The sequence below is a fragment of the Herpailurus yagouaroundi genome, unplaced genomic scaffold (genome assembly GCF_014898765.1).
Source record: "Herpailurus yagouaroundi ecotype Mexico unplaced genomic scaffold, PumYag 188, whole genome shotgun sequence".
NCBI lineage: Eukaryota > Metazoa > Chordata > Mammalia > Carnivora > Felidae > Herpailurus > Herpailurus yagouaroundi.
Window position 1 is genome coordinate 40,596,516 of NW_024412419.1, and position 24,990 is coordinate 40,621,505.

General features: G+C 52.1%; 1 protein-coding gene across 1 annotated transcript in view; it reads right to left on the reverse strand.

The window, feature by feature from the left end:
- The window catches only part of ATOH8 (atonal bHLH transcription factor 8), a 32,576-nt gene extending 28,414 nt beyond the window's left edge, over positions 1-4,162 (reverse strand). Inside the window, exon 1 of the mRNA XM_040496867.1 lies at positions 2,918-4,162. Coding sequence (XP_040352801.1) covers positions 2,918-3,685 — 768 coding nt within the window. The 5' untranslated portion in view covers positions 3,686-4,162. The remainder of the gene's footprint in view (positions 1-2,917) is intronic.
- Positions 4,163-24,990: the final 20,828 nt, after the last annotated feature.

A 24,990-nucleotide genomic window follows, 5' to 3' on the forward strand; every position in this document is an offset into this window, starting at 1 on the left:
CTCTCTCTGCCCCTCCCCCACTCACACTCTGTCTCAGTCTCTCTCTCTCTCTCTCTCTCTCTCTCTCTCTCTCTCTCAAAAATGAATAAACATTAAAAATTTTAAATAAAATGATTATAGAATATTTATTTCCACTTATTTCTCAAGGCTTTGTTTGGCACTGAGGACACTATAAATGCTCAAGGATTGTTCATTCCTCCTACAGCCCCATTTGTTTTTTCATTTGCTCTTTGCAAAGAAGCTATGGGGAGCCTTATCACCATTTTCCAGCTTTAGCCACTAAAGCCCAGAGAGGGGAAGTGACTTTCCATGATCACACAGAAAGCATGCAGCAGAGGCATGATTCAAACCCAGAGGAGGCCTCTGAACTCCTCATCCAGTGCTCTTTTAGCCATACCAGGAAGCTGCTGAGGGAAACAAGACCCCAGATTACAGCCACAGTCCCAGAACTGATCTCGGTGCTATGATGGCCAAGCCCTTCTTTCAGGCAAAACCATCCTCTTTCCTTTCCCTCCTTTGCCAAGGGCCCATTTCAAACAGTCAAACCAGAGCGACAGCTTGTGTGGACTGGAGTATCTGGATTGGGATGTGGATGTGTGCACCTTTTACAGGTGGGGGACTGAGGCCCAGAGGAGGAAGGAGCTCCTTCGGGACACAGGACTTTCTCCATCAGATGGATGCCATGGTGGGTGTGGCCTCAGCCCCTGGCTCTGAGACCACGAGTGCCCTTGCCATATTTCCTTTCCTCCCAGACAATAGGCAGATGCCCCCTATGGCCCAGCAGCATTCTGGGGAAGGGACAGAACGGTCTGAGCAAGGAGAGAACGAACAGGAGCAGGCACCTCTGTGACCGTGTATTTGTGTGTGCTCTTAGGCACGTGTAATGATCATGACATAGCCATAGGTATGTCCCTGAATCTGTCCTTTTTATGTAGAACTTCTCCACAAGAAGGGTAGAAGCAAAAAGGGACCAGGACTTAAATAATCTCATCTCTGACTCAGCCACGTGTTAACCAGCTTCTGATTGTTAATAAACTTGACACTGATACAAAGATGGCACGGTGGAAAGCATTTGGCCAGGCAGTCATTCCAGAAACTGCTGTCATCTGCCTTTACCCACTAGGTGATCTTGGACAAGTCTCCTTCCTTCCTTCTCCAGGCCTCAGTTTTCCATTCCATTGAATGGGCTACTTCAATCTGCCAGGATGTTAAGATCAAACAAGATGGGATATTATTGAAAGAAGCTAAAGCCACTGGGTGAATGAGATGTAGTTGAGTACACAGAGACCATGAATACTTTCTCAGAAATGAACGAGGCAAAAGGGGCCTTGAACTGGCAGCCAAAGGGACCTAGGTGACAGCCCTGCCCTGCTACTCACCGGCTGTGATGCTCTAGGCATGTGGCCTCCCCAGTCTGGGAGGTTTCCCTAGTTGCAAGGGGAGCAAGTGGACAGGCATCTTTCTGCCCTTCTGTCATCCTTCCATCCTTGGGGTGGGTTGTAGGACACTCTACAGGCTGCCACCCTCCCCAGGCATTCAGACACAGAGCTGCTGTCCAAGAATAAGCCTGAATGTTCCACCGGGCCCACTGCCCAGGGTCCCAACCCGTGTGGTTGGCCACCTCACTGACCAAGCTTCTCACCCAAGCCCAAGCAAGACACTTTGGCTCAAGTCGTAGAGCCTCTTTTCTCCCAGGAGCTCAATTCCCTTCCAATGGATGGACACATGTCCCTGTCTACTCCGCCCGCAGGAGGAAGAAGAGAGTGGGATCCAGAAAGAAGATCATGTTTTCTAAGACGCTTTGTTGTTGGCTAAAGAGAGAGGCTGAGTTACTTTCTTGGAGTCACACAAGAAATCGGCTATAGAGTAAGCAAAAAACCTGAACATCTAAACCAGTCCCATCCACCCCTAATCCATCCCCATGCCCTGTGGGGCTGGGGGCAGGGGGCACTTACTACCCTCTTCTAAGATCTCCCTTCTTTCTAAGAAAATGAGAAGTCTAGAACCCCAGGGCAGTCCCAGTCTTGTTTAAAGTGTAATTGCAAAACTGCCCCTCTCCTCTAAGGGTAATTCTCTAACAAATGTTCTTCGTCACTCATCCCCCCAGAGGACGCTGGTAAGGGCAGTGCCCACCAGCCCCAAACTGAGAAGCCCCTGGCCCACCTCAGAACTAGGCTCTGAAGATCCCCTAACCATCCGGTCCCCTCAGTAGACCTCCCTGCTTCACCGTGAGGTGAAAGGGAGCAGCGGAGGGCATCCCCCAGGAAGGCTCTCACCAGCCAATTCCTGAGGCTGCCCCCTGGGGAGGGGACGCAGGCTTGTAACCCAGATCCTTAAGGATACCAGGGAAAAGGGTGCAGAACCCCGAAGCAGCCAGAGTGTAGGGGTATCTCTTTTGGGACGCAGGGGCTGAAGAGGGGCTAGCAAAACTAGGTCCACCCCTCCGCAGCATCTGGGCCTTCCAAGATCCAGACCACACTAAATGCCCGAAGGGAAAGGGTCTTCCCCACTCTTCCTGGCTGGAGACAGATTCCCACATTCCCTCTCTCCACTCCCCACCGCGCCCAAGGGACCCGGGGAGACAAATAACTCGCTGCCATAAAAGTGAACTATGAGGGCTGAAGTCAGACGCGCAGACAGGGTCACCCTGGGGGGCTGGGGGAAGAACCGGGGCGTGCCTGGCCAGAGATCTCGAACCTTTGCCCTCACTTTGCAAGCTAAGATCCGTACCAACGCTGTGACAAAGGTTACTGCCCTAGAAGGGCTCAAATGTGTCTGGGCCCTGGGGCCGACCGGGCGGGAACAATATGCGCCTCACACACACCTTCATCTGACCGAAAATCCCCCCGCCACTCACCCACCCACTCCCGCAACCATCCCTCGGGCGCAGTGAGGGTGTGCGGCTGGGAGCTGGTACCTGCTTCCTGAGCGCCTCGAAGGCTGCGCTGATCGTGTGCACCCGCGTCCGCTCCCTGGCGTTCGCTAGGAGCCTCCGGGTCTGCTGCAGGGCTTTGATCTCCGAAGCGGCGGTGGTAGCTTCGCCCGGCCGTTTCCTAGGCGACGCGGAGGAATCCGGGTGGTTATTGTAAATTACGTGTGAAATTGACGAGTAAGAACTTTCCCCGGGGCGCGTGGGGGGCGCCGGGCGCACTGAAGACTCCGGGGGCGCAGGGGGCGCCGACGGCGTGGGGCGTGCAGGCGGTGCGCACAGCAAGATGCGGGGACGCAGGCCGGGTTCCCGGAAAGGCTGCGCCTCGGGACCCCCAGGTACTTGGCCCTGGGACGCTGGAACCGGCGGCGGTGGCGGTGGCGGCGGCGGCGGCGTGGGGAGTCCCGGCCCCACTGCGCCCAAGGCGAAGCCGCGTTTCCGCGCGTCCGAGACCTCCGACGCTCGGGCGCCCCGGCGCTCCCCGGCTGGGTCCGCACCCCCACCTGAGGGAACCGCCGGCGCCGCCGGGGCTGGCACCGGGGCCGCGACCGGCTGCAGCCTCTGGGTCCTGTCGCGCAGCCCGTTGGTGGCGGTGGCGCCGTGCTCGGGCGCTTCCAAGTCCAATCGGAAAGTTTTATAGCCGTTCGCGCGCCGCGCCGGCTCCTTGCCTTTCCGCTTGAGCTTCTTGAGGCCGTTCAGCTCCTTCACGCACACGGTCTTCCACGGCCCGTCCTCGAGAACCGGGATGTGCTTCATGGCGCGGGCAGCGCGAGAGTCAGGGGCGTGGGGCTGCCCGGGCCGCGCGCCCGCCGCGCTCGCTCTGCACGCTGCGCGCCGGCTCTGCCCGGGCCGCCGCCGCGCTGAGCGCCTGGGAGTCTCGGGCTCTCCCCCTTCTCGCGCCCGCCCTCCTCCCTCCCTCTCTCCCCCTCGCCCGGGGCAGCTGCGCCGCCGGCTCCGCGAAGCCGCCGGGCTGTCCGTTCCCGGAGCGCTCAGAGTGTCATCTGAAGTCGCTGCCGCCTTGCCAGCATTTCTGGAGAACGCCCGCTGCGCTCCATCTGTGTTTGTTTAGCCTCAGTTTACACAGAAGCCCAGTTCGCGAGATCAGTCAGCGCCGCCGCCCGGAGAGGAGGCAGCTCCCGCCGCCGCCGCCTCCCCAGCCCCGGCCGCCCGAGCCACCAGCGCCTTTAAAGAAACAGGAAGCATTTTTCAAAACAGCTGGGCTGCCGGCCGCCTCCTTTGTCCGCGTCCTCTCTACCTCCCCCCACCCCCATCCCTTCTGTCCAGAACCTGCCTCCTCAGGCTCCCCGTCCCCTCCCCCTCCTCAAATCCGGGGCGCTTCTCTTTCCCCAGAGGACGGTCCGCTCCCAGCAGAACTGCCCGGAGCACGTGGCTTCTGGGCCCTTGGGCCCTTCCCCAAATCTGACCTGGGCCTTCTCTACCCGGGCTAGCTGACCTCTGCGTGATGCACCAGCGACCTTCTGCACCCAGCAGCTCTCCGTCCCAACTCACCATTGGAGAAAAAAAAAAAAAAAAAAGCAAAAGCGGATCGGCAACTTCTGCGAGGGACGTTGTGGGGGGAGGGGGAGCACAAGGTGGGGGAAGGAAAAGGTCCTGAGCAGTTGAGACCCTCACTCCCACAGCACCGCAACCCCACCCACTCTGGCACTCGCTGGAGCAGGGAGGCCAGGAGTAGAAGACCTAAGCGATAGGGAAACTGAGGCTCTGAAAAGAAATGTGCTTTCCCAGTGTCACACAGGGAGTCAAAGACGCCCCCAAAGAGGCTGAGTAGAATGGACACTTCGGATTTAGGTGGACCTAGCATCTGTGAGGTTGTGAAGTTGCCTCCCGCTAGGCCGCCTGCTAAGCCCGGATTTATTCATCTATGAAATGAGAAATGTGCAGGCCATCAGTGCCCAAGTCCCAGCCTTGCCGTGAGGAGCTGAGCCCCAGGCACACCGGAGGTACTAGTCAAATGGTGGCTTAGCTTATAATAGTTATTAATAACAGGGGCAGAGTAGCTCCTAGAGGCGGATTTCCTGGGTTTGAACCCCAGTTCTTCCACTTACAAACAGTGATCTTAGGCAAGTCACTGAACCTCTCTATGCCTCCCTGTAAAATGGAGGTAATAATTATACCTTCCTGCCGAGGTGGTTGTGAAGATTGAGAATGTGTGTGCAGCACTCAGAGCAGTGTCTGGCACTAAGGGAGAGCTTTGCAAGTGCCCACAGTTACTGGCAGGAAGCAGAAGTTGACTCCCTGCTCCCCCCAGACCTTCAGTCCTCCGTGCCATCCCACTGGAGATTTGGAAAGGAGAGGTCAAGCTAGGGGGACCATTTCTCCAAGTCTGCCCTGGAGGACCAGCACAGGGCTTTACCCATCCCAGGTCCTTTCTTATGGCAGTTCCTCCTTAAGGCAGTGGTGGGCACTTTAAACAGTTTGGGAGAAGAAGATGGACCTTCAGCCCTGGTCTTGGGCTCTGGCCTCTGCAGCCACTGCACCTCATCTTCTGGTTTCATTCCTTCACTCCTGCCCCCATACCTACCAGACCAGGTTGGGGGTTTTCCTGTAAAAATGCAGGAGGAGGCAGGTGGCTTGGTGGCCTGTGGCATGCAGGGTCCTGGGAGATAGAGCAGTCTAGGCAAAAGTTTTGGGGCAGAAGCATAGAGCTGGGGCCAGGAGCCCATCCATGATAGACCGTGGCTTTTCAACTACTGAGCCCCCTGACCGTGGGCCAGACATCATCCCACTGGGGTTCTTTTCACTCCTCTGTCCCTGAGGATGATATTTCTGTCCAGCCAACCTCTCAGGGTAGTTGGGAAAGGGAAAAGAGATTGCGGAGGCAAAACTACTTTAACATAGGGCTTCAAAGATACACTCACACATACACATTCACATACACGGAGGCATGAAATTTTCTGACTACAGCAAATCCCAAACTACTTTTCTTCCCACTGAGATGGGTCTCCATAAGGCATGTGCTCCCTGGGGCACCCCCCTTCATGGACACCCAGAGTCTTCCTGCACCTTATCTCTCTCCTAAGACCAAGAGGGTGCCCCAGAGAGGAGCCGTCATTCACCTGCTGTTCCCCCGCCCCAGCCCACGACCCTAATGCCCTGGCTTTCGCTCATAGATCTCCCACATCTCCCTGCGTCAAAGAATGTTCATCCTCACCCTTTGATGACTGGCTCCAGTCCCCCCTCCTCCTGTAAACCTTGGCTGACCACCAGAGCCCCCTGTCTCACTCTTGCTGTCCTCTGCACATACTCACTCACAGGTATGGGTGCAATATATCCTTCACTGAGGACCTGGCTGACTCCCTAGGTTTGTGAGCTCCTGGAAGCCTGCGGGCTCCTTCCTCCCTATCTCCAAGAGTTGGTGCTCAGGAAACCTTTGCTGAAGGACAACCAGCCTTTATGCCCTTCTTCACCTTCTCCAGAACCCAAGCAGAGGCTAAGATCCGTGTTTGCCCACTCCTCGTGCATCTAGTCAGTCAGTGGCAGAGATGGGAGGAAAGCCAGTTCCCCCTCTCCAGAGTTGCTCAGGTACTCTCTGAGCCTCAGTTTCCTCACCTGTAAAATGGAGACCATAATATTGTGCCTCACAGGGCTGTCATGAGACTGCATGTACAGCATGGAGCATAGTGATGATGTAGAGTGAATGGTGGCCTCAGGCATCCTCTGTTAGCACGCTGCCTTGGCTCCTTGCATCCTGGCATCTGCCCCCAGACTAGGGGTGCAGTTGCAGGCTGCAGTGTTGATGGCTAGTTGGGGTGGCTAGTGTGGAAGTCTCTGGCAGGACTGAAAATCATCCCTAGAGAGCCCAGGCTGCACTCCAGGAAAAGCACATATCTTGGCTGAGCATCGAGGGCTCTCAGTATTGTGCTGCCTGAGCCCCTTGCCATCTTTCCCCAAAATAGAGCAGTTTGCTGAAATCCCACAGTGTGGGAAGACAGGAAGGGAATGGATAGGAATGGGAAGGGAAAGACTCAGACCTGGCTCCAGTCTCCCAGGACACCCTCCTGCCCCCTCACCATGCTGCCTCTCCTCTGGTCAGACACTGGGGCCCCGGGGTTGGCAGCAGGCAAGCCTAGGAGGGATCTTTGCTTTGCCATTTACCAGCTGTGTGGCCTTAAGCAGCCATTTTACCTCTCTGAGCCTTAGTTCATTATCTGGGGTTTATCCCCTTAGTTATAAGATAGAATGCATGTACAGGAACGGGATGCAAACTGTGAAGGACCCAAGTGACGTGAAGAGTCCCTGTTATTGCTATTCCCAGCCCAAGAGGTGGCAGATCTTCAAGGTGCAGACTAGCTGCCCGTGGACCGCAGCCTAAGGGCAAACCTGCATCCAGGGCTCCTCATTCTGCCTCCCATCAGCCTCCTTGAGAAATGGGGGAGAGAGACCAGCTGGGCAGCGCCCCCTGGTGGTATGATGCTGCCTGTACTGCTCCTCTCCTATGGGGAACTACTTGCTGATCTTGGCGCCCGGAGTGGTAGCTCTGCAATGACAGTCATATGCGTTTTGTGAATTCGTAGAGTTGCCAGGATAAAAAGGCTTTTGAGGCTCAAGGTGGTATCGCCCTCCGCTTGGGATGGCACAACGCAGGCACTCCAGAAAACCTATGCCCTACATTAAAAACATCCCTCCTTGAATCAACTGTTTGATGTTGTTACCCTGGGCTAGCACGATGGTGCCATTGGGAGGTGCCACATCCCCTGGATGGCTGGTCCAAGTAACAAGAACGAAGCTAGAAAGGGAAAGGAAGGCAAGAGCTTAGACAAATACTAGACAAATACTAGACAGTCAGGCAGCAATAATTACCTCCACACAGGGATTGATCAGAGGCTCTATTTCACTAAATCCTTATAACAATCCAAGGAGGTAAGCCCATTCTACAGATAAGGAAGCTATTCCTGGAGGAAAAAACTTGCCAACAGAAAGGAAATAACGGAAGTGGGATTTGAACCCAGGGCAACTGACCCAAAAACCCAAGCTTTGAGTCACTGTGGTTTGCTGCCTGGTGAGACCTCGGTGACTAACATCTGGGGAGTTGCGTAGCTGGGCTTCCTATTGTACAGGCTGCTTTGGCATCCTGGCTGTCCCTGCATGTGCTGGCAGCCTGGGTGAGCTCCTTGCTGTCTACCTCTCATCTGAAGCCACTGACCTTCCTTGGACCAGCCCAGTGTGCCTCCAGCTCCTTCCAGGTCAGGATTAGATGGCAGGGCGCCACTTCTGAACCTCAGGTCTTTGGATGCTCAAGCACTGGTGCCTTCTCATCATTACTGAGTGGAACTTGCCCAGCAATCCCTTGGTGCACACGCAACACCCATGGGTGACCAAGAGACAGCTTGGCAGGGTGATGTCCAATGATGGCTGTCTTCTTAGCTGGATGGGATAGAACCTTAGACACTTGCTACATGAAATTCTACATTCCTGAATCTGCAGTCCTCATTTCTGGCTGTTCCAATTGTTCCAGAGTGGGTGTGTCTGTCACCTATTCAAGAAAGGGAGGAAGAGTGGACACTGGGTGGCCAGAAGGAAACAGGGTGTGTATGCCTAGAGCACCCGGAGCGGTGCTCGAAGCAACCCTAGACAGGACCACCCAGGGGAGTGAGCATGAAGTAGAATACGGTCAGCATGGTGGCTCCAAAGCCCCTCCCTATCTTCCTGCACAGGGTCCACACCGCCAGCATTAATCAGCAGGACGCTGGATCCAGAGGACAGGGATGAGTCATGCAGGCAGGAAGCTCCTTTGGACTCACTTTCTGGTCTTCCTTCTACCTTCCTCTATCCAAGTGATCTTTGCACTGGCTGTTCCCTTTGCAATGCTCCCAGGTATCCCCATGGCTCATTCCCTCACCCCTTGTGGCGTTTCTGTGTCACCCTAGTGAGGCTGTCCCTGAGCACCCATGTAAAGTTTATATCCCTCCCCTAACCTGCTCTAATTTTTAAAGCACTTACCATCATCTGACATTTTATGTATATGTCAGATTATATATATCGGTCATTATATATATGAATGTCAGCTCCATGGGGGCAGGGAGTTTTGCCTGCCTTGTCCACTGCTGCATCCCAGCCTCTAGAACAATCCCTGGCACACAGTAGGCACTCAAAAATACTTACTGAATGAGCAAAGGCCCACAGCACAGTATGGACCAGGGCTTGCTCAGCTGCTCTGACAGAAGAGCCAGTGGATCCAGAGACAGAGTTGGTCACACCACAGGAATGGCTGCTCTCACTACTGAGAACTGGTGGTCATGTCAGATTCGGTTTCTCTTCTCTGACTTTTGGCCTCTAGATTGATAAACTGAGTGGGGGATGATGGGTTTTAATCAACAGTCACCCATTCGTTTGACAAATCTTGCGCCCATTCAGGTCTCATGGTGGGACTGGGGCAAAGAAATGAAGTGTCCACATCAGGAGCTTAAGTGCAAACAGCAGACCATTCCCTTCCCCTCCCTCCCTGGTCCACCTCTGACAATTCAGTATGCATTTGTAGACCACCAACTGAGGCTGGGGAGGATACAGCAGTGAAGACAGCAAACACCCCTGACCTCAGGGGGTGGACGTTCCAGCGGGAAGAGACGTGATGTCCACCTCAAGGGGCCCCGAGCCCAGTGGAAAGGTAACTCAAGTCTGTTGAGAGCCGCAAGACACAGCGCAAAGTGCTACACGCTGCAGGAAAAGCTGTGGGAACTCCAAGTGTGGCAGAACAGCTCTGGGAGACTTCCTGGAGGAAGGGACATTTAAATCAGGCTTGAGAACGGTCAGACTTGGCCTGGCAGACTGCCTCCCGGGCAAAGGCCCACAGCTTGCTCCCTGGCCTCCTTCAAGCCTTCCCCACCATGTCACTTCCTCGCTGTCATGTCACGTCCTCACTGCAGCCTCCCCTCACCACCCATTTACAACTGAACCACCAGCACTTTCCTGCTGCTAACACACCATGTTCACAGTCTGTGTTCTCACCCAAAGGAGACAGGAAGGAGCAACACCTGCTCCCTTGCAAAGCCCAGCAAGGATTCTTCCCATTGGCAGGCAAGATGGCAGAGGAGAGAGGGGATGGTCACGTGCTACTGCCCGGACTTTCGAGAATTTGCTAAAAAGCAAGGGGATTATCTGAGCCTCCTGGAGACCTGCCCAAGGAAGAAACACTGCTAGCCAGGCCTGTGCTGGGCAAATACACCCCCAGAGGACAGGCGGACTGCCCTGGAGTAGCTAAGTCTTCAAGCTCTCAGCTTCCTCTGACCAACATCTGACTTGGCCCTGCCCTCTCCTGTCCTCTTCCCTCACCCTGACTTCATACTGTCCTCCAGATTCCTTCATTCTAACGGCCTCTGATGGGGAAGGCCCAGAGTCTTCTGTCGCTTCTCCTCTGCTCCTCTTCTATGCCCTATGGGTTCTGTTTCAGCAAAACAATATTATCTGTCGTACTAACTTAATGTCGCTAGTGCTCGATCACCTTTGTGGTTTTGTCTATTAATTTATTAACTTGTTTTGCTTTCTAGTTACATAAGACTGAGTGCACTTATGCCATAGCGTAAGAGTACAATTATGTCATCAGGCTCTGTGACAATGTGTTGTCCTTTCAGACAAGGGCATACATTCCTCGGGTCCAAGAAGCTCTGGGCTAGATGCTGTTGGAGTTCTGCAGCTTTGACTGGCTGGTCTGGGAAGCAAGAGATGCATTCTCTTCCCGGGATTAGCAAATACCCTTCCCTTTGGCACCTGCCTCCCCTCCCTTCCTCCCCGCGGCAAGCTTCAGTGTCTTCATCTGTAAAATGGGAAGAGTGAGGAGGAGCTGGAGCCTGCCTCTCCTGAGAAACCACCCCCCGCCCCATCCCCAACATCTCTCCATTTGTCATAACGCCAGCAAGGAAAAGTACAACATTCACTCCTAGGAGAGAAAGCTCTCCTGCATGCCTAACCTCCATTGCAGACAAGAAAAGCTGTCTCAGGGAGCCATTGAGCCCACTGGAACGCTGAAGCTGGATCAGCCAGGGAGGAGGCAGTGAGCAAGCAGGCGGCTCATTAGGGCTCTGCTCATCAGCACCAAGTTGTCAACAGCCTAACGAGACCCGGCTTAAGCCAGTGATCTCCTGGGAGCGGTTACCAATCCTCACAGACTTGCTCTGTGGCTAGATGTGAAACCAGAGTGTGATAACTCCTTTTTTTTTTTTTTTTTTTTTTTTTTTTAGGAAAACAACTTTAAATTCCCCAAGGAGCACATTCCTTCATTGTGAAGTATTCCCTACCCATCTCCCCCATTCCCTCCTAAAAGAAGGGAAACAAAAAAGGCTTGACTGCTTCTTCTGTGCAGGCTTCTTAAAAAAAACTATTTTTACAGCTCTCTGAAAAAGTCCCCGCTGCTGGCGGCAGCCGGAGAACATGAGGGGGCAGAGCAGAGCTGACGCAATGCACATTTATTAGCAGTGAGGAAAATTAATAAGGCACCAGCTCAGCCATGGCCCAGCTCAAGGGCAGGTCCACAGACCTAGGAAGCCCCAGGGGCAGCTGTCGATCTGGTGGTCTCCAGGCTGAGCCCTCAGACACCTAATCAGTTGCAATCCTAGATCAGCACAGCTGGAGGGAGGCTTCGAGATCCTCTAGTGCCCAGAGGACAAACGCTTTTTATCATGCATGCCAAATCTAATTGATTGGTAGGGGCTGCCTGAAGCCCTGTGTTGAAAAGGATTCTGAGACCCTCATCTGGGTCCCATGGGAATGAGTGCTGTAATTGATTAGCAATGTCTGCCATGGATGAAAGGGGAAGAGTGGTAGTATTCACACCGTGTGTTTGCCACTCCTGATCTAACCCAACCTTCACATTTTATTGTTGGAGAGACTGAGTTCCAAAGCTTATTGTTCATAGGGTTTTTTTCCCAGCCTTCTCAGGAGGCTGGCTGTTGCTGGTAAGTAGCTGGTAGCCTAAGTGCGTCTAAGAACCAAAGATACCGGACCTAAAGACTATCTCTGAAAATCCAGAACAATTACTGGGTTTGGTGAGTTCAGTCAATTACCTGTTTCCTGGAAATAATTGGTAAAATCAGTTCTCTTGTGGAATTGACAAATCAGTTCAACCAATGAAGGTGATCTGGCAGGCCCAGGTGACCCCGAGCTGGTGCTTACCTAATATCAGTGGTCAGTTAGGTCAAAAAGAACCAATGGGTGAGACTAACCAACTATTTGACCTCAGGACAATAAAGTCCCCAGGTGGTCAGTGGAATCATCCGAATTAGTCAGATAGATTACTGTCCCCTCTGGTCTCTACCTGGCAAGCTTGGGTCTGACCATCCTGAGCATAACTCCACCTCCCTCACTCCATCTTCTCCTGTCCTGCCATGCCTGGCTTATTTCCTTCTTCTCTCCCAAGCCTGTGAAAGACCCTGCTTCCTCTGCCAGAGAATCTCTCTGCGGTGGGCTGGCCACCTTAGACAAGCTCATCTCGCCCCCCACCCAACACTTGCCTATCACCTCTGCCATGTTAGACTCTCCCCCTCCATCTGCAACAGCTCATCCAGGCCACTCCTCACTTCCGAACTACGAACACTGAGTCCTGAGCAGGAAAAGGACTCGCTAAACATCTCTAGGAAGTAGTGGCAGGTCTTGGTCTCCTGACTCCAAGTCTAGAGTCATGCTGGTTGCCCTGAGAAACCCATTCTGTCTGGTTCACCTCAGTTTCAGGCACCAGTCAGAGTAGCATAGATAACTTCTGAGGATCCCCAAAGTGGGCACTCCCAGAGTGAACATCTAGGGTGGGAAAGAACTTGGCATGTGAAGGAGGTATCCTGGGGGCTGTAGGAGGGGAATGGGTCATTAGGAAGGTGATTCAGGCTGCAGGAAAGGCCTGGCTTGGTATGGAACCTGGCAGGCCTGCCAAGGGGCCCAACTGCCACCTCCCGAGAATGGTGAGGCCAGGCAGATTCCTTTCCAGTCTCCATGCACTTGTCACACTGCCTCTGGGAGGCATCTTAGATCCTGTTTTTGAATTTAACAGTTTTATTTCCAGGGGGAAAAAAAATCAACAAACAAAAATAGGCCCTTACCTGGGCAACTTGGCTAAATGGAAAAGGCCCCTCCTTGTGGTGGGGAGAAATCGGTCTTTACAGTGGGACAACTCTTAGTTGAACACTAGCTTGCCACTTACAAGCTGGGAGCTTGGCAAAGTTCCTTCATCTCTCTGGGCCTCAGTTTCCTTGTTTGTAAAGTCAAATAGAGAGATCGGTGACCCTTGTAGGGTTGCTGGGAAGACTGAAGGGGATTGTCAACGTAAAGCGCTTAGCCCGGGGCTCGGCACATGGTAACCCCGAACAGTATCCTGAACGCCTCTCCTCTCCTTTCAATGCAATACTTCATGCTTCAGGGCTCAGACCCTATGAAACCTCCTCCGGGAAGCCTTCCCTGAACACCATCAGTCATTCATGCATCCCACTCTGGGGAACTTCCAGGCTGGCCCGACTGTGTTCTGTACTGGGAGACTTGTTTCCCCATAAGAGCCTATGAGCGGGTCACGGGGAGCCGGGGTGGTCTGCATCTCCCCTCCCTCCCGAGAGCCCCCAGCTCTGGGCTGGGAACACACTGGGTGCTAGATAAAGTGGCTGCAGAGGTCCTGGCACCAGCCTCCCACCCCCACCCACCTAATCTCCTGGTTGCCTGATTTTCCAACCCCCTGTCTAGTTTCTTCCTAATGCTTCTGTCTCCACATTTCCAGGGCTCTGTTTGCATGAGGGAGAAAAGTCTACACACACACACACACAGCCCAGAAAGCATCCAGTTGCTCCTGGGCAGGCTGCCAGCGATTGAGTGACCTGAAGCTTCCCCCCCAAATCACATTCCACTGGCACGGATCTTGCCCCGCCTGACGCCAGCCTCCGAACTCGCCCCCAGAGCAAACATTTCCAGTTGGCAGCTCGGCCTTGTTTTTCTGAGGCCCTGATTCAGGCTCCCTTGTAGAAAACAGAAAACAAAATGCATGGGACCAAAAATGAATTAAAATCTGAAAGGAGGAGGGTGAGGTGGGGAGGCGTTTGCTCTAAGGCGCATGGAAAAATATGAGCTTCGGGATGTGCAAAGAGTTTCTAAGAAGCAAACGCACATGCTCGCCACCCCTCCCCTGCTGGCTTGGAGGCTGTGATCAATTCATTCAGGCCACTGCCTCCTGCTAAAAGACTCACTCTGTTCTCATTCACAGCTGCGAGGGAGGACAGGGCAAGGGTGGGGAGGCTGTGGATCTGCGAGGAGAGGGTGGTCGCTGGTACAGGGCTGGTGTTTGTTCTAAAGGGGAAATGAAAGGAAGAAAAATAAACACGGCCAGCCGGATTTTCACGGCAACGGGTGAGGCATCAGGGCGAGGAGGGGGTGTGTGTGCGCGTGTGCTAGCGTGTGCACATGCCTGTGGGCACCCCCGTGTTTGCCTTCTCGAATAGGAGCTGCTCGGTGGAAAGATGTCATAACCCAGGCTTGGGTGGCAGGGGGACAGGCCAGCCAGGGAGGGCCAGGGCTGGTGCCGAGGCCTGCCCCTGGGGTCAGGCAAAGGCCAGGTGTCTAAAGAGGAGACCTCAGCTGGGGCCATTAGTCAAGGGCTGGGGCGTGGGGACTCAGAAGGTCAATCTCAAATCGAGTGCTCAGTCCCTGGGGAAGAGGTGGACCAAGGGGCATCACTAGAAGGATGGGCTGAGGCCTGGAATATAGATGCCCCTTTGAGGAGGGGAGGGCTGTGAAGCAGGAGGGAGGGATTGAGAGAGGTCCAAGGGGTAGGAAGGGGCTGGTGAGGTGAATAGGGTGGGAAAGATGACAGCGAGAGGTGGTTAACAGACTCCAGAGTGACGGCAGATCAACCATTAATCCCGCTGAGACACGGAGCTGATCAGCGGGGCTATAAAGAACCTCCCACCCAGGGACAAGGGTCCCATGAGGGCACCAGAGAGGAGAGAGGAATCCCTCAGCTGAGATGCAGGGTCCCAGGCCCAGTAGAGCCTAAGAAGTGTCATCAGGAGTGAGTGGGCTGTCACATGAGATGCTGGGCATGTCAGGACAGCTCAGGAAGCCACAAGAGAGGGGAGCTCAGAGCTCACACCAGGACCCGTGTGGCTGGGTCCCTTCTCCATGGTGCCAGCTGCCCCACACAAGGAAAGGCCTGGCATCTTCGAGGGACCTGGCAGTAGTAAAGAGGTCCCAGGGAGAGGGGCCTGCTAAAGTCTGCAGAGGCTGGAAGTGCTCAGCTGAGACAGACCAGCACTGCTGGATCAGAAAGTCACATGGGCCAATAGAAGAGATCCAGGAGCCCTGGTCTAGTGTCTCCCAGAAAATGGTGACAGAACCACCTGTGTCCAAATCACCTGTGACATATAATAATCTATGCATTTCTGCCATCTTTTCCACCTGCTGGAACAGATGCCATCTGATTAGGCTACTGAGGAGCTGAATTTTGGAGAGGCAGCTCAGGGGGTTCTTGTGCACATTCAAGTTGAATTCCTCCCCTAGATGATGTGGCCAAGTTCTCTGACCCTCCCAGCCCCTCCTGTCTAGCTGTACCCCTATCTGTCCAGACCCAGGAATCATAGGACCATCACAATCTATGAGGGTAGAAGTTAACAAACTTTTCCCAAGGGGATTTTGGCTTTGACTCAGAACATCTCTTAACCCAAAGAAAATGAGTCTCTGATGGTGGAAATTCAGTCCCGGAGAAAGCCAGAGGGAGAGTTTTGGGAATACGTGAGCAGTCTTCCAACTAGGCCTCAAGCTCACTATATTATTGGGAGGCCCCAAAGTTAGCTTTACAGAACTCCTTTCCCTTTACTTATCAGTTCTCAGAAGAGTGAGTTTTCTGTAAACATCCTGCTGAATGTGTTTTTATTATTATTATCATTTTGAATTTACAGATTTAAAAAATATTTGATATGTTGCAATTCACTGCAAGGTTTTTGTTTGTTTAGCTTTGATTTTGATGCACAAATGATCCCCTTCTGTCCAGCAGGAGCTCCTTCAAGTTGGCACCTGTGTCCTTTTGACATGACTCCGGTGGTGTTTGATAGCTTTCTTGGCTTCTGGTACAAGATGTTCTGGGCTCCTTTTATATGTTTCCTGCTCCAGACCTGGAAACAGCCAATTCTCCAAGAAGCCTTGGTTTTTTTCGTGAGAAAAGATGTTTAGAGACCCACAATGTGATCACTATATATGCTCAAAGACAGCTTATTTTGTTTGAGTTTCTTAATCTTCTCCAAGAGGGCCTTGAGTCTGGGCCCAAGGGCATCTGAAGGATACGACACCTTGCCCCGTTAAGTGTGTTTCTCCCGAATCCCAGGCTGTCTCCTCCTTGGAAGTAAGCTCTCTACCCACCTGAGGAAGCCTCTGTCTTTCTTCCCTCTCCAAAGATCAATCTCTGTCCCCCAGGGCTGGCCCATCAGCCCCAAAGCCCTCCTCACCATCTCTCTTGGGTGTGTTCTATAATGTGAGGAACACAGATGCAAAAATCAGACCCCAAGGAAGTTGCTCACCTCTCCATGCCATAGTTTCTTCACCTGAAAAGTGAGGTTGAAAGTATTTTAAATGAGGGAATTCAAAGGAAGTTCTCAGCACAGTGCTTAGCTAACAGTAAGCACTAGAAAACTTTATGGCTTTGTATTATTACCTGCCAGGGGAACCTACAAAGTTTTGGTGTGTGCAAATAGAGTTTCCAGCAGTCTCCTCTGACTCTCCTGAAGCAGGCAGGCCTGTAGATCCCCATCTTGCTGTAAAACGGGGACACAAAGGTGGTTTGTGCTGGCTTTAGGCTTTTGAGAGGGGAGTGCCCAGTGGAGAAAGGAGCACTCAAAGGAAATAAGAAGTCCCTGGAATGAGGTCTTAGGTTAAAAGAAATGAGCAATGTGTGTGTGGAGGGTGGTGGGCCTTGCAAGGCATGCATGGGGCAATAAGGAGATGAAGATCTCGTGTGAGTACAAACCAGGACCACAGTATGGCAGGGCCTTGTGAAATCTGGACCTCTGCAATCTGAAGCAGCTCTGGGGACCAGCTCCCTTCTCCCTGGACATCCATAAGGCTGGCCACAAACATTCTTGTTTCTCCTCTTTTCGTGTGCCCGGGAGCATCACATGACTCTTCTACCTTTAAAATTAGGCACAGCCATATTGTAAGTGGAAGGGTCACATGTCACCTCTGAGCAGAGAGCTGATGAGCAATTGGCTGAATTTCCTTCCGCTGCCTCTGCAACCGCGGAGGTACTTGTAGGTCTGAGTTGCAGCACGAGAACGTGCAGCGACTTCCTGGCTCACCTGCGATGGACGGGTAGTGTGTGGTCAAGAATAAACTCTTGCTGGGTCAGCCACTGGCATCTGGGACTGTTTGTTTCCACAGCTGAGTCTAGCCTATCCTGACTAACTGCTCTCTCTTTCCTTCTTAGTAGCACTCTTCCCCACTCAGGGAGTCTGTTCTTTCTGTGAATCAATTCCACCCTCTTCTCCCTACCAACCGACTTCTTCTTGCCCTGGACTCTGGGGTAGTTCTTTCCTTGTAGCTTTACCTGCTCCTCTTTTCTGCTCCCACATAACTTTTGCTTGTCTATCATTCTTGCACGGCCCTGTCTCTGCTTCATGGCTCTGCCTGTAACTGCTTCCTTCTTCAGACCGTCTTAGTTTGGAGAGGCAAAGAAAGATCGATTTCCCTAGCTCATCTCTTCAAGCCAGGCCACACGTGGGAGGTTGTCCAGCTTCTAGACTGGCTCTCTGGTCTACATACCAATCTCTGGTCCAAAGAGCTGTGGAAAAAGAGGACAAGTGGACTGGAGGTTGTACCAGGATACAAAACAGGGCACCACCCTGAGTGCGGGGGAGGCAGGGCATGGCTCTCTGGAAGGACTGTAAGGGAGCAGGCATCAGACGGGGTGGGGGTGGGGGGGTTGGAGGTGGGGAAGGGAAGGAAGTCTGCTTTTAAGTATTAAATCACGTTAACCTTCCATCTGCGAGATACTCAACATCTGGCTGAAACAAGAACACTTTCACGGAACATCTGGATACTCACTCTGCACAGTGTGAAACAGCTGGATCCCTGGCAGCATCTGCCAGAGTCACTGATGTGGGGTCTCCTCTGTGTGTTTAACATCACATTTGTGCTTTCCTTTGCCTGTAACAGAACACCAGACTCAAACTGGTTTAAATTTTTTAAAAGGACATTACTAGCTCACTGGACTGAAGAAGTCCAGAGACGAGGCCAGCTTCAGGTAAGCACTAGCAGCTGAACAGTATCTCCAAGGACCCAGCTTCTTTGTATCCTGCTGGGAGCATTATCCCCAAACTGGCTGTCCTCAGGGGTCCCAAAAAGACTGCCAGAAGCCCCCACAGTTACACGTGTCTTGTTTAATGACAAGAGTGGAATCATATCTGTCTCAGCATCCCTAGCAAAAGGCTTGATATCTCCTCTGATTGGACAGGACCAGGTCACGTGCCCCGATTGATCCAGTCGCTGAGACCTAAGGGTCCTGGAATGTGCTGACAGACTTAGTCACACACTCCACCCTCGGAACCGGAGACGGAGCCAGCTTCTTCAGAAACCCAAGGAGCCCCAAGGGCAAGCTGAAGAATGTTGGGAAATGGAAAGAGGCATGGAAGGTTATGTGCTGCTAGACACAAGGTCGGGACTAGGGTGAAGCAAGTGAGAAACCCAGGGCACAAAATTTAAGGAGAAGCTCACTCTCAGGGTTGGGCCTCAAACTTTGTGCCCTGGGTTCCTCACTTACTTCACCCTAGTCCCAGCCCTGGCTGCATCACAGGTTACCCCAAAAGTTGGTAGCTTCAAACAATAAACACTTATCATATCATGGTTTCTGGGAGTCAGGAATTTGAAAGTGGCTTTGCTGGGGTGCTCTGGCTTGGGTGGTTCCTGAGGTTGCCATTAAGATGTTAGCAAGGACTCCAGTCATAGGAAGACTTGACTGGGGCCTGCAGACCCACTTCCGAAATGACTTCCTCACATGGCTTTTGGCAGAAAATCTCAGCTCCTTCCCATGTGGACTTCCCTCCGTAGGGCTGCTGGAACATCCTCATGACATGGTGGCTGGCCTTCCACAGAATACGTGATCCAAGAAAGAGCAAGGGAAAAGCAACATTGCCTTTCATAGCGCCATTCAGTATTCACACACCATCACTTCTGCCATTTTCTATTCACTAGAAATGAATTATCAGATCCAGATCATGGTCAAAGGGAGGGAACTACCTGCCACCCTTTGAAGGGTGGACTGTAAAAGAATTTTTAGACGTATTTAAAGACCCCACATGAAGCAATGACAAGATGACTGAGTCACTAAAGGTGCCCTGAATTATGGCTTCCTTCCTTCCCGTTATCTAAGGCTGAGATGACATGTATACTCTATCTCCTGTGCCAACTTTGTCTGGTTGGTAATGACTGTCTAAGAAAAAGAGGTATAATTGATTATTAATATCTGCCCTGAGACTAACCAGCAGCCGTGGCACCCTATTTCTCTGATAACAGAATTTGTCTTTGTTCAGGATCCAGCCACAATGTGCTGAGAGAAAGTGGGTCCCCGACGATGACCCATGATTGGCCTAAATCAACCATCCATGGGAAGGGGTGACCCTGTTCACTCTTGCCAATGGTTGGTTGAAAGATAGAGATGTAACCTAGTCTAGCCAAGAAAGGATTCTGATTCCAAACAATTCTGATGAAGAGGTTTTGGAAACGGTTTCCCTTGTAGATAAAATGGCCCTGGTGAGGAGAATACTTTCTTCCTTTGAAAGCAGATTTAGGAGAATATAATTTCTTGGGCGTCTAGCTACCATGTTACAACCAAAAGGAAAAGTTGTGAGAATGTCCAGGAAATGGAACTAGAACCCAGACATCATCTTGACTTAATCAATTCCAGAACAGCCCTCCTCTGGACTTCTTGTTTGGAGAGATAATAAATGCTCTCATTGAGCATTTTGGTCGAGTTTTCTGTTACATGTGGCCCAGAGTGACCTAGCTGATATGTGAAATGATCCCAATTTTATGAACTTTCATGTATCTTGAAGAAAACTGGACAAGTTCCTTCCTTACATCCCTAAAGAATATTGCTTGGTATGACATCACATCTTCCTTCATGACCAGAGTGCACCTTGGAACCTCTTCTTGCCTAAGTAGGAAAGTAAAACCCTGCACTTCAACTTCTTCCCTTTTGTTAGATGCAGACCCTCTCCAGAGACCCTTGCCAAGGTATCCCCGACCCACATGAAGTCTGGGCCCATGTGGCAGGTGGTTAATCCATCTCTGGGGAAAGGGAAGACCACCCCCAATTCCAACAGAGCCTGCCTATGACAAACCCCTGGGGATGGGTCCAGGCGTGCTGGGAGCTCAGGTCTGGCCATAGGTACAAGTTGCTCCTAAGAGTCTTTCCCTCCTTCTTGTTTCCTTCCTCCTCCCTCCAAGAGCCTCTCTTCCTCTTTATTTCTCTCTGTCCCAACACCCATTGTCTCCTTTCTCATGGGGCTTCTTACTCTGGACACATCATGCTCAAAACAAAGACTGCCTTCCAGAACCTCTCTTGCAGCTAGAGGCAGCCCTGTGACTACATTCTGATCAGTGACACAGCGAGGGAGACGATGTGTGCAACAACCACTTGGGTCCAACAATGACAGGCATGCCCTCCCCCACCCCTCCTCTACCCTGCAGCTTGCACTGGGGGGAATGATGGAAAGGGAAGGAGCCTGGGTTCCCATGCTGGCCCTAGACCAACACCTACAGGTTTGTGTAAGAGAAACTGCCATTCTGCCTGAGCCACTCTTATTTCCGGGTCTCTGTAACCTGGAGTCCAGCACTTCCTTTCGCCTCTCCTCCCCTTCTTTCCCCTCTCCCCTCTCATATTTTTCTCTTCCTTTTCCCTTTCCTTCCTGATCTTTCAATCCGCTCACCTTCCCCTCTTCTGTCTTCTCTCCAACCTACTGGCCCCTTCCAAAGTGGCAGGAGTCGGCAGCCCTCTTTCTTCCCAGTCCCTGTGAACGTGTCCCTGTCCCGAGGGCCCTGCCCAGCAGGGGTTTTTGTCCCCGTCCAGAGGACTCCCCGCCATGTCCAGTTCTGTTCTCTGAGGATGGCCTGCTCCCAGGGAGGGGCAGAGGGCCAGCCAGGGCACCAACCACAGGCAGCCCGTCCCGTGGCCTGATGCCCAGTGCCCAATGCCTGTCTCATGATTCCACGGTGACCGCTCTGATGCCTGGAACTGGATGCTTGCCTGTGCTGGAGACCATCTGGCTGTGCCCTCTGGCTTCCCCAGAAGGGAATGCTCTTAGATGGCAGCTGAAGCCAGCCCGAGATGGGGGCTGACCCCTTCTAACCCGTTTATTCTCTAGCCCTGGGTTCAAACTGTACGGTGGGTATTGCTGGCAGAAGGGGCAGCGAGGGGGCTCTCTCACCCGGGGGCCCTCAAAACCTGTAGCACAGGTCCCTGTGACTTCCCCTCCCAGCTCTGCCCTCTGAGCCCCAGTGCCAGCCTGCTGTCCCCGCTCAGCCCTGGCGGGCGACAGATGGTGCCTTGAAGACAAGTCCTGGGTCTGAGCCCAGGGTGTGGATGTCAGCTGTGGCAGGGGCACTCCCCTTTCATCCTGCGGCGTGCGGCTGGGGCAGTCCCAGCTCTTCACCTGGCTAAGCAGGGCTTAGCAGGGCTGGGAGGGCCGAGCTGCAAGACGCCACACGCGGGCTGGGCTCCAGCGGGCCCCTGGGAGCAAAGGCCTGGCCTGCCTGAACCCCAGGATGGGGTAGGAGAGCCTACAGTGGCATGAGTGTGGGGCCTCTGCTGGGCTCAAGTCACAGGGGACGGATGCAGGGAGACTCTTTGCCTCCAGGTTGCTCTCAGCGACGGTCTGGACACCCAGAAGGCCTCTCCCTGTGTACGCGGCCCCTCAGTTCTAGATTACCACCTCCCAAGCCCGGCTCTTTGATCTGAGCCAGCCCTTGAGGGGAGCCAAAGGGAAGGGCTTCACCTGGCCACACCCAGATCAGTTACTGTCAGCTCAGTGTCAGGATGGTATGATGTCAGGTCAGAATTCTCGAAACACTTTCCATCTGGAGTCAACGCCATCCTTGCAGCTGCTCCGAGGGCTGTGCGCCACTGCCAGCCATGAGAGGGGATCAAGTGTCCTTCTAGAGGCCAAGCTTAGGGCAGGCTTTGGAAGAACAAAGTCCAGGCGGGGAGCTCCTGAGGGAGCAGGGAAGCACTTGTGGGGCTGAAGAGCAGAAGCTCTGAGCCCAGAGGCGAGCAGAGAGAGGCCCACGGAGTTCAGGTCCAGGCCGAGAGCCCTAGGGAGGGTGTCCCAGAAGCCAGAGGCTAAGGAAAGACACGTGGACACAAATAGGAGCCTGCCTCTCTCTGTCTCTGTCTCTGTCTCTGTGTGTGTGTGTGTGTCTCTCTCTCTGTCTCACACACACACACAGACTTTCATACCCATACTATCCTCTCTGTGCTAAGTACTCCCAAGCCTTTGAGCTTTGCTCCTGCTGTTCCCTTGCCAGGAATGCCCTCCACCCACCTGGTGAATTTCTTTCATCCTTCACAGGGCAGCTTAAATGTCACCTCCTCAGTGATACAGCTCTCCTCCCAATACTGACCCCACCCTCTGCCCCTTCTCTACTCGCAGATTCCTGAGAGCCTTCCTCTGAGCTTGGGCAGCAACTTGACCACACTGAGCTCACACTGCTTTGTTGGCAGATGGCTTCACAGCCCACCTGCCCATCCGTCTGCTGGCAAAGGACAAGGAGCGCCTCAAGGGCAGGCCGAAACCTGGCGGAGCTCAGGCATGACTTGGTCCTCTGACAGACATGTGGTCACCAGGGTCTGTCCTTGGGCGGGTCACACACAGGCCTCAGGACTCACTGAGGCAGCTGAGGGCAATAGGGAGACCACTTTTGTGACTTGTTTGTCCCATGGTGGGCACACAATTGAGACTTGAACAAATAGTTACCAATTAAGTGCATTTAGGGGCACTTAGGTGGCTCAGTTGGTTAAGCGCCCAACTTTTGATTTCGGCTCTGGTCGTGATCTCACATTCATGAGATCGAGCCCTGCATTGGGCTCAGCGTGGAGCCCAGAGACAGCCTGGGATTCTCTCTCTCTCTCTAAATAAGTAAATAAATAAATAAACTTAAAAAATGCATTTAAATAGGCCTTTGTCATATATCCACACACATCCCAGAGCTCCCTAGCACTTCTTTCTCTCTCTCTCTCTCCCTCTCTCTCTCTCTTCAATGTCTTAGAGTTATTTGGGGGTCAGCCCTCAGTGTGGGGAAAAGATGATTAAAAAGGCATTCTGATTTTGTTGGGACAAATGAAACAAAAGCAGCCCAGGTGTTTCCCACACCACAGAAACTACGCAAGGAAGAGGGAGAGAGACCCTGGTAGAAGGTCTGTTCTGCCACTCACTAGCCACGTGGTGCCAGGTGAGGAGCCGTATCGGTCAGACACTCGGTTTCTTCCTTGGTCACAAGAAAATATTTACGGTAATAATATTCCCAGTGTTGTAAGAACCACATGAGATGACATATGACAAAGTGTTGGCCAAAAACTATGATACGCCAATGGCATAGATTCTCATTCCTCCTCCTCTCCCACTTCTCTAATTTCTAGTTCTAGAAAACTGGTGTCAGTTACAAAGGCCCTGACAACCTCCGTGAAATCATTAGCGATTGGAGTAAGAATCCATTACTGTTATGGAGAGGACAATAGAGAGAGGTAGATGCATATTAGACATTCGTTAAATGCTTATTGATGAGATTATAATTTAGAACCATTTCTTTTTTTTTTTAATATGGAATTTATTGTCAAATTGGTTTCCATCCAACACCCAGTGCTCATCCCAACAGGTGCCCTCCTCAATGCCCATCACCCACTTTCCCCTCCCTCCCACCCCCCATCAATTCTCAGTTTGTTCTCAGTTTTTAAGAGTCTCTTTGGCTCCCTCCCTCTCTAACATTTCTTCTTTTTTTTTTTCCTTCCCCTCCCCCATGGTCTTCTGGTAAGTTTCTCAGGATCCACATAAGAGTGAAAACCTATGGTATCTGTCATTCTCGTATGACTTATTTCACTTAGCATAACACTCTCCACTTCCATCCACATTGCTACAAAAGGCCATATTTCATTCTTTCTCATTGCCAAGTAGTATTCCATTGTGTATATAAACCACAATTTCTTTATCCATTCATCAGTTGATGGACATTTAGTCTCTTTCCATAATTTGGCTATTGCTGAAAGTGCTGCTATAAACATTGGGGTACAAATGCCCCTATGCATCAGCACTCCTGTATCCCTTGGGTTAATTCCTAGCAGTGCTATTGCTGGGTCATAGGGTAGATCTATTTTTAATTTTTTGAGGAACCTCCACACTGTTTTCCAGAGTGGCTGTACCAGTTTGCATTCCCACCAGCAGTGCAAGAGGGTTCCCGTTTCTCCACACCCTTGCCAGCATCTATAGTCTCCTGATTGGTTCATTTTATTCACTCTGACTGGTGTGAGGTGGTATCGCAGTGTGGTTTTGATTTGTATTTCCCTGATGAGGAGCAACGTTGAGCATCTTTTTATGTGCCTGTTGGCCATCTGGATGTCTTCTTTAGAGAAGTGTCTATTCATGTTTTCTGCCCATTTCTTCACTGGATTATTTGTTTTTCGGTTGTGGAGTTTGGTGAGCTCTTTATAGATTTTGGATACTAGCCCTTTGTCTGATATGTCATTTGCAAATGTCTTTTCCCATTCCATTGATTGCCTTTTAGTGTTGTTGATTGTTTCCTTTGCAGTGCAGAAGCTTTTTATCTTCATGAGGTCCCAATAGTTCATTTTTGCTTTTAATTCCCTTGCCTTTGGGGATGTGTCAAGTAAGAAATTGCTGCAGCTGAGGTCAGAGAGGTTTTTTTCTGCTTTCTCCTTTAGGGTTTTGATAGTTTCCTGTCTCACATTCAGGTCCTTTATCCATTTTGAGTTTATTTTTGTGAATGGTGTGAGAAAGTGGTCTAGTTTCATCCTTCTGCATATTGCTGTCCAGTTGTCCCAGCACCATTTGTTAAAGAGACTGTCTTTTTTTCCATTGGATATTCTT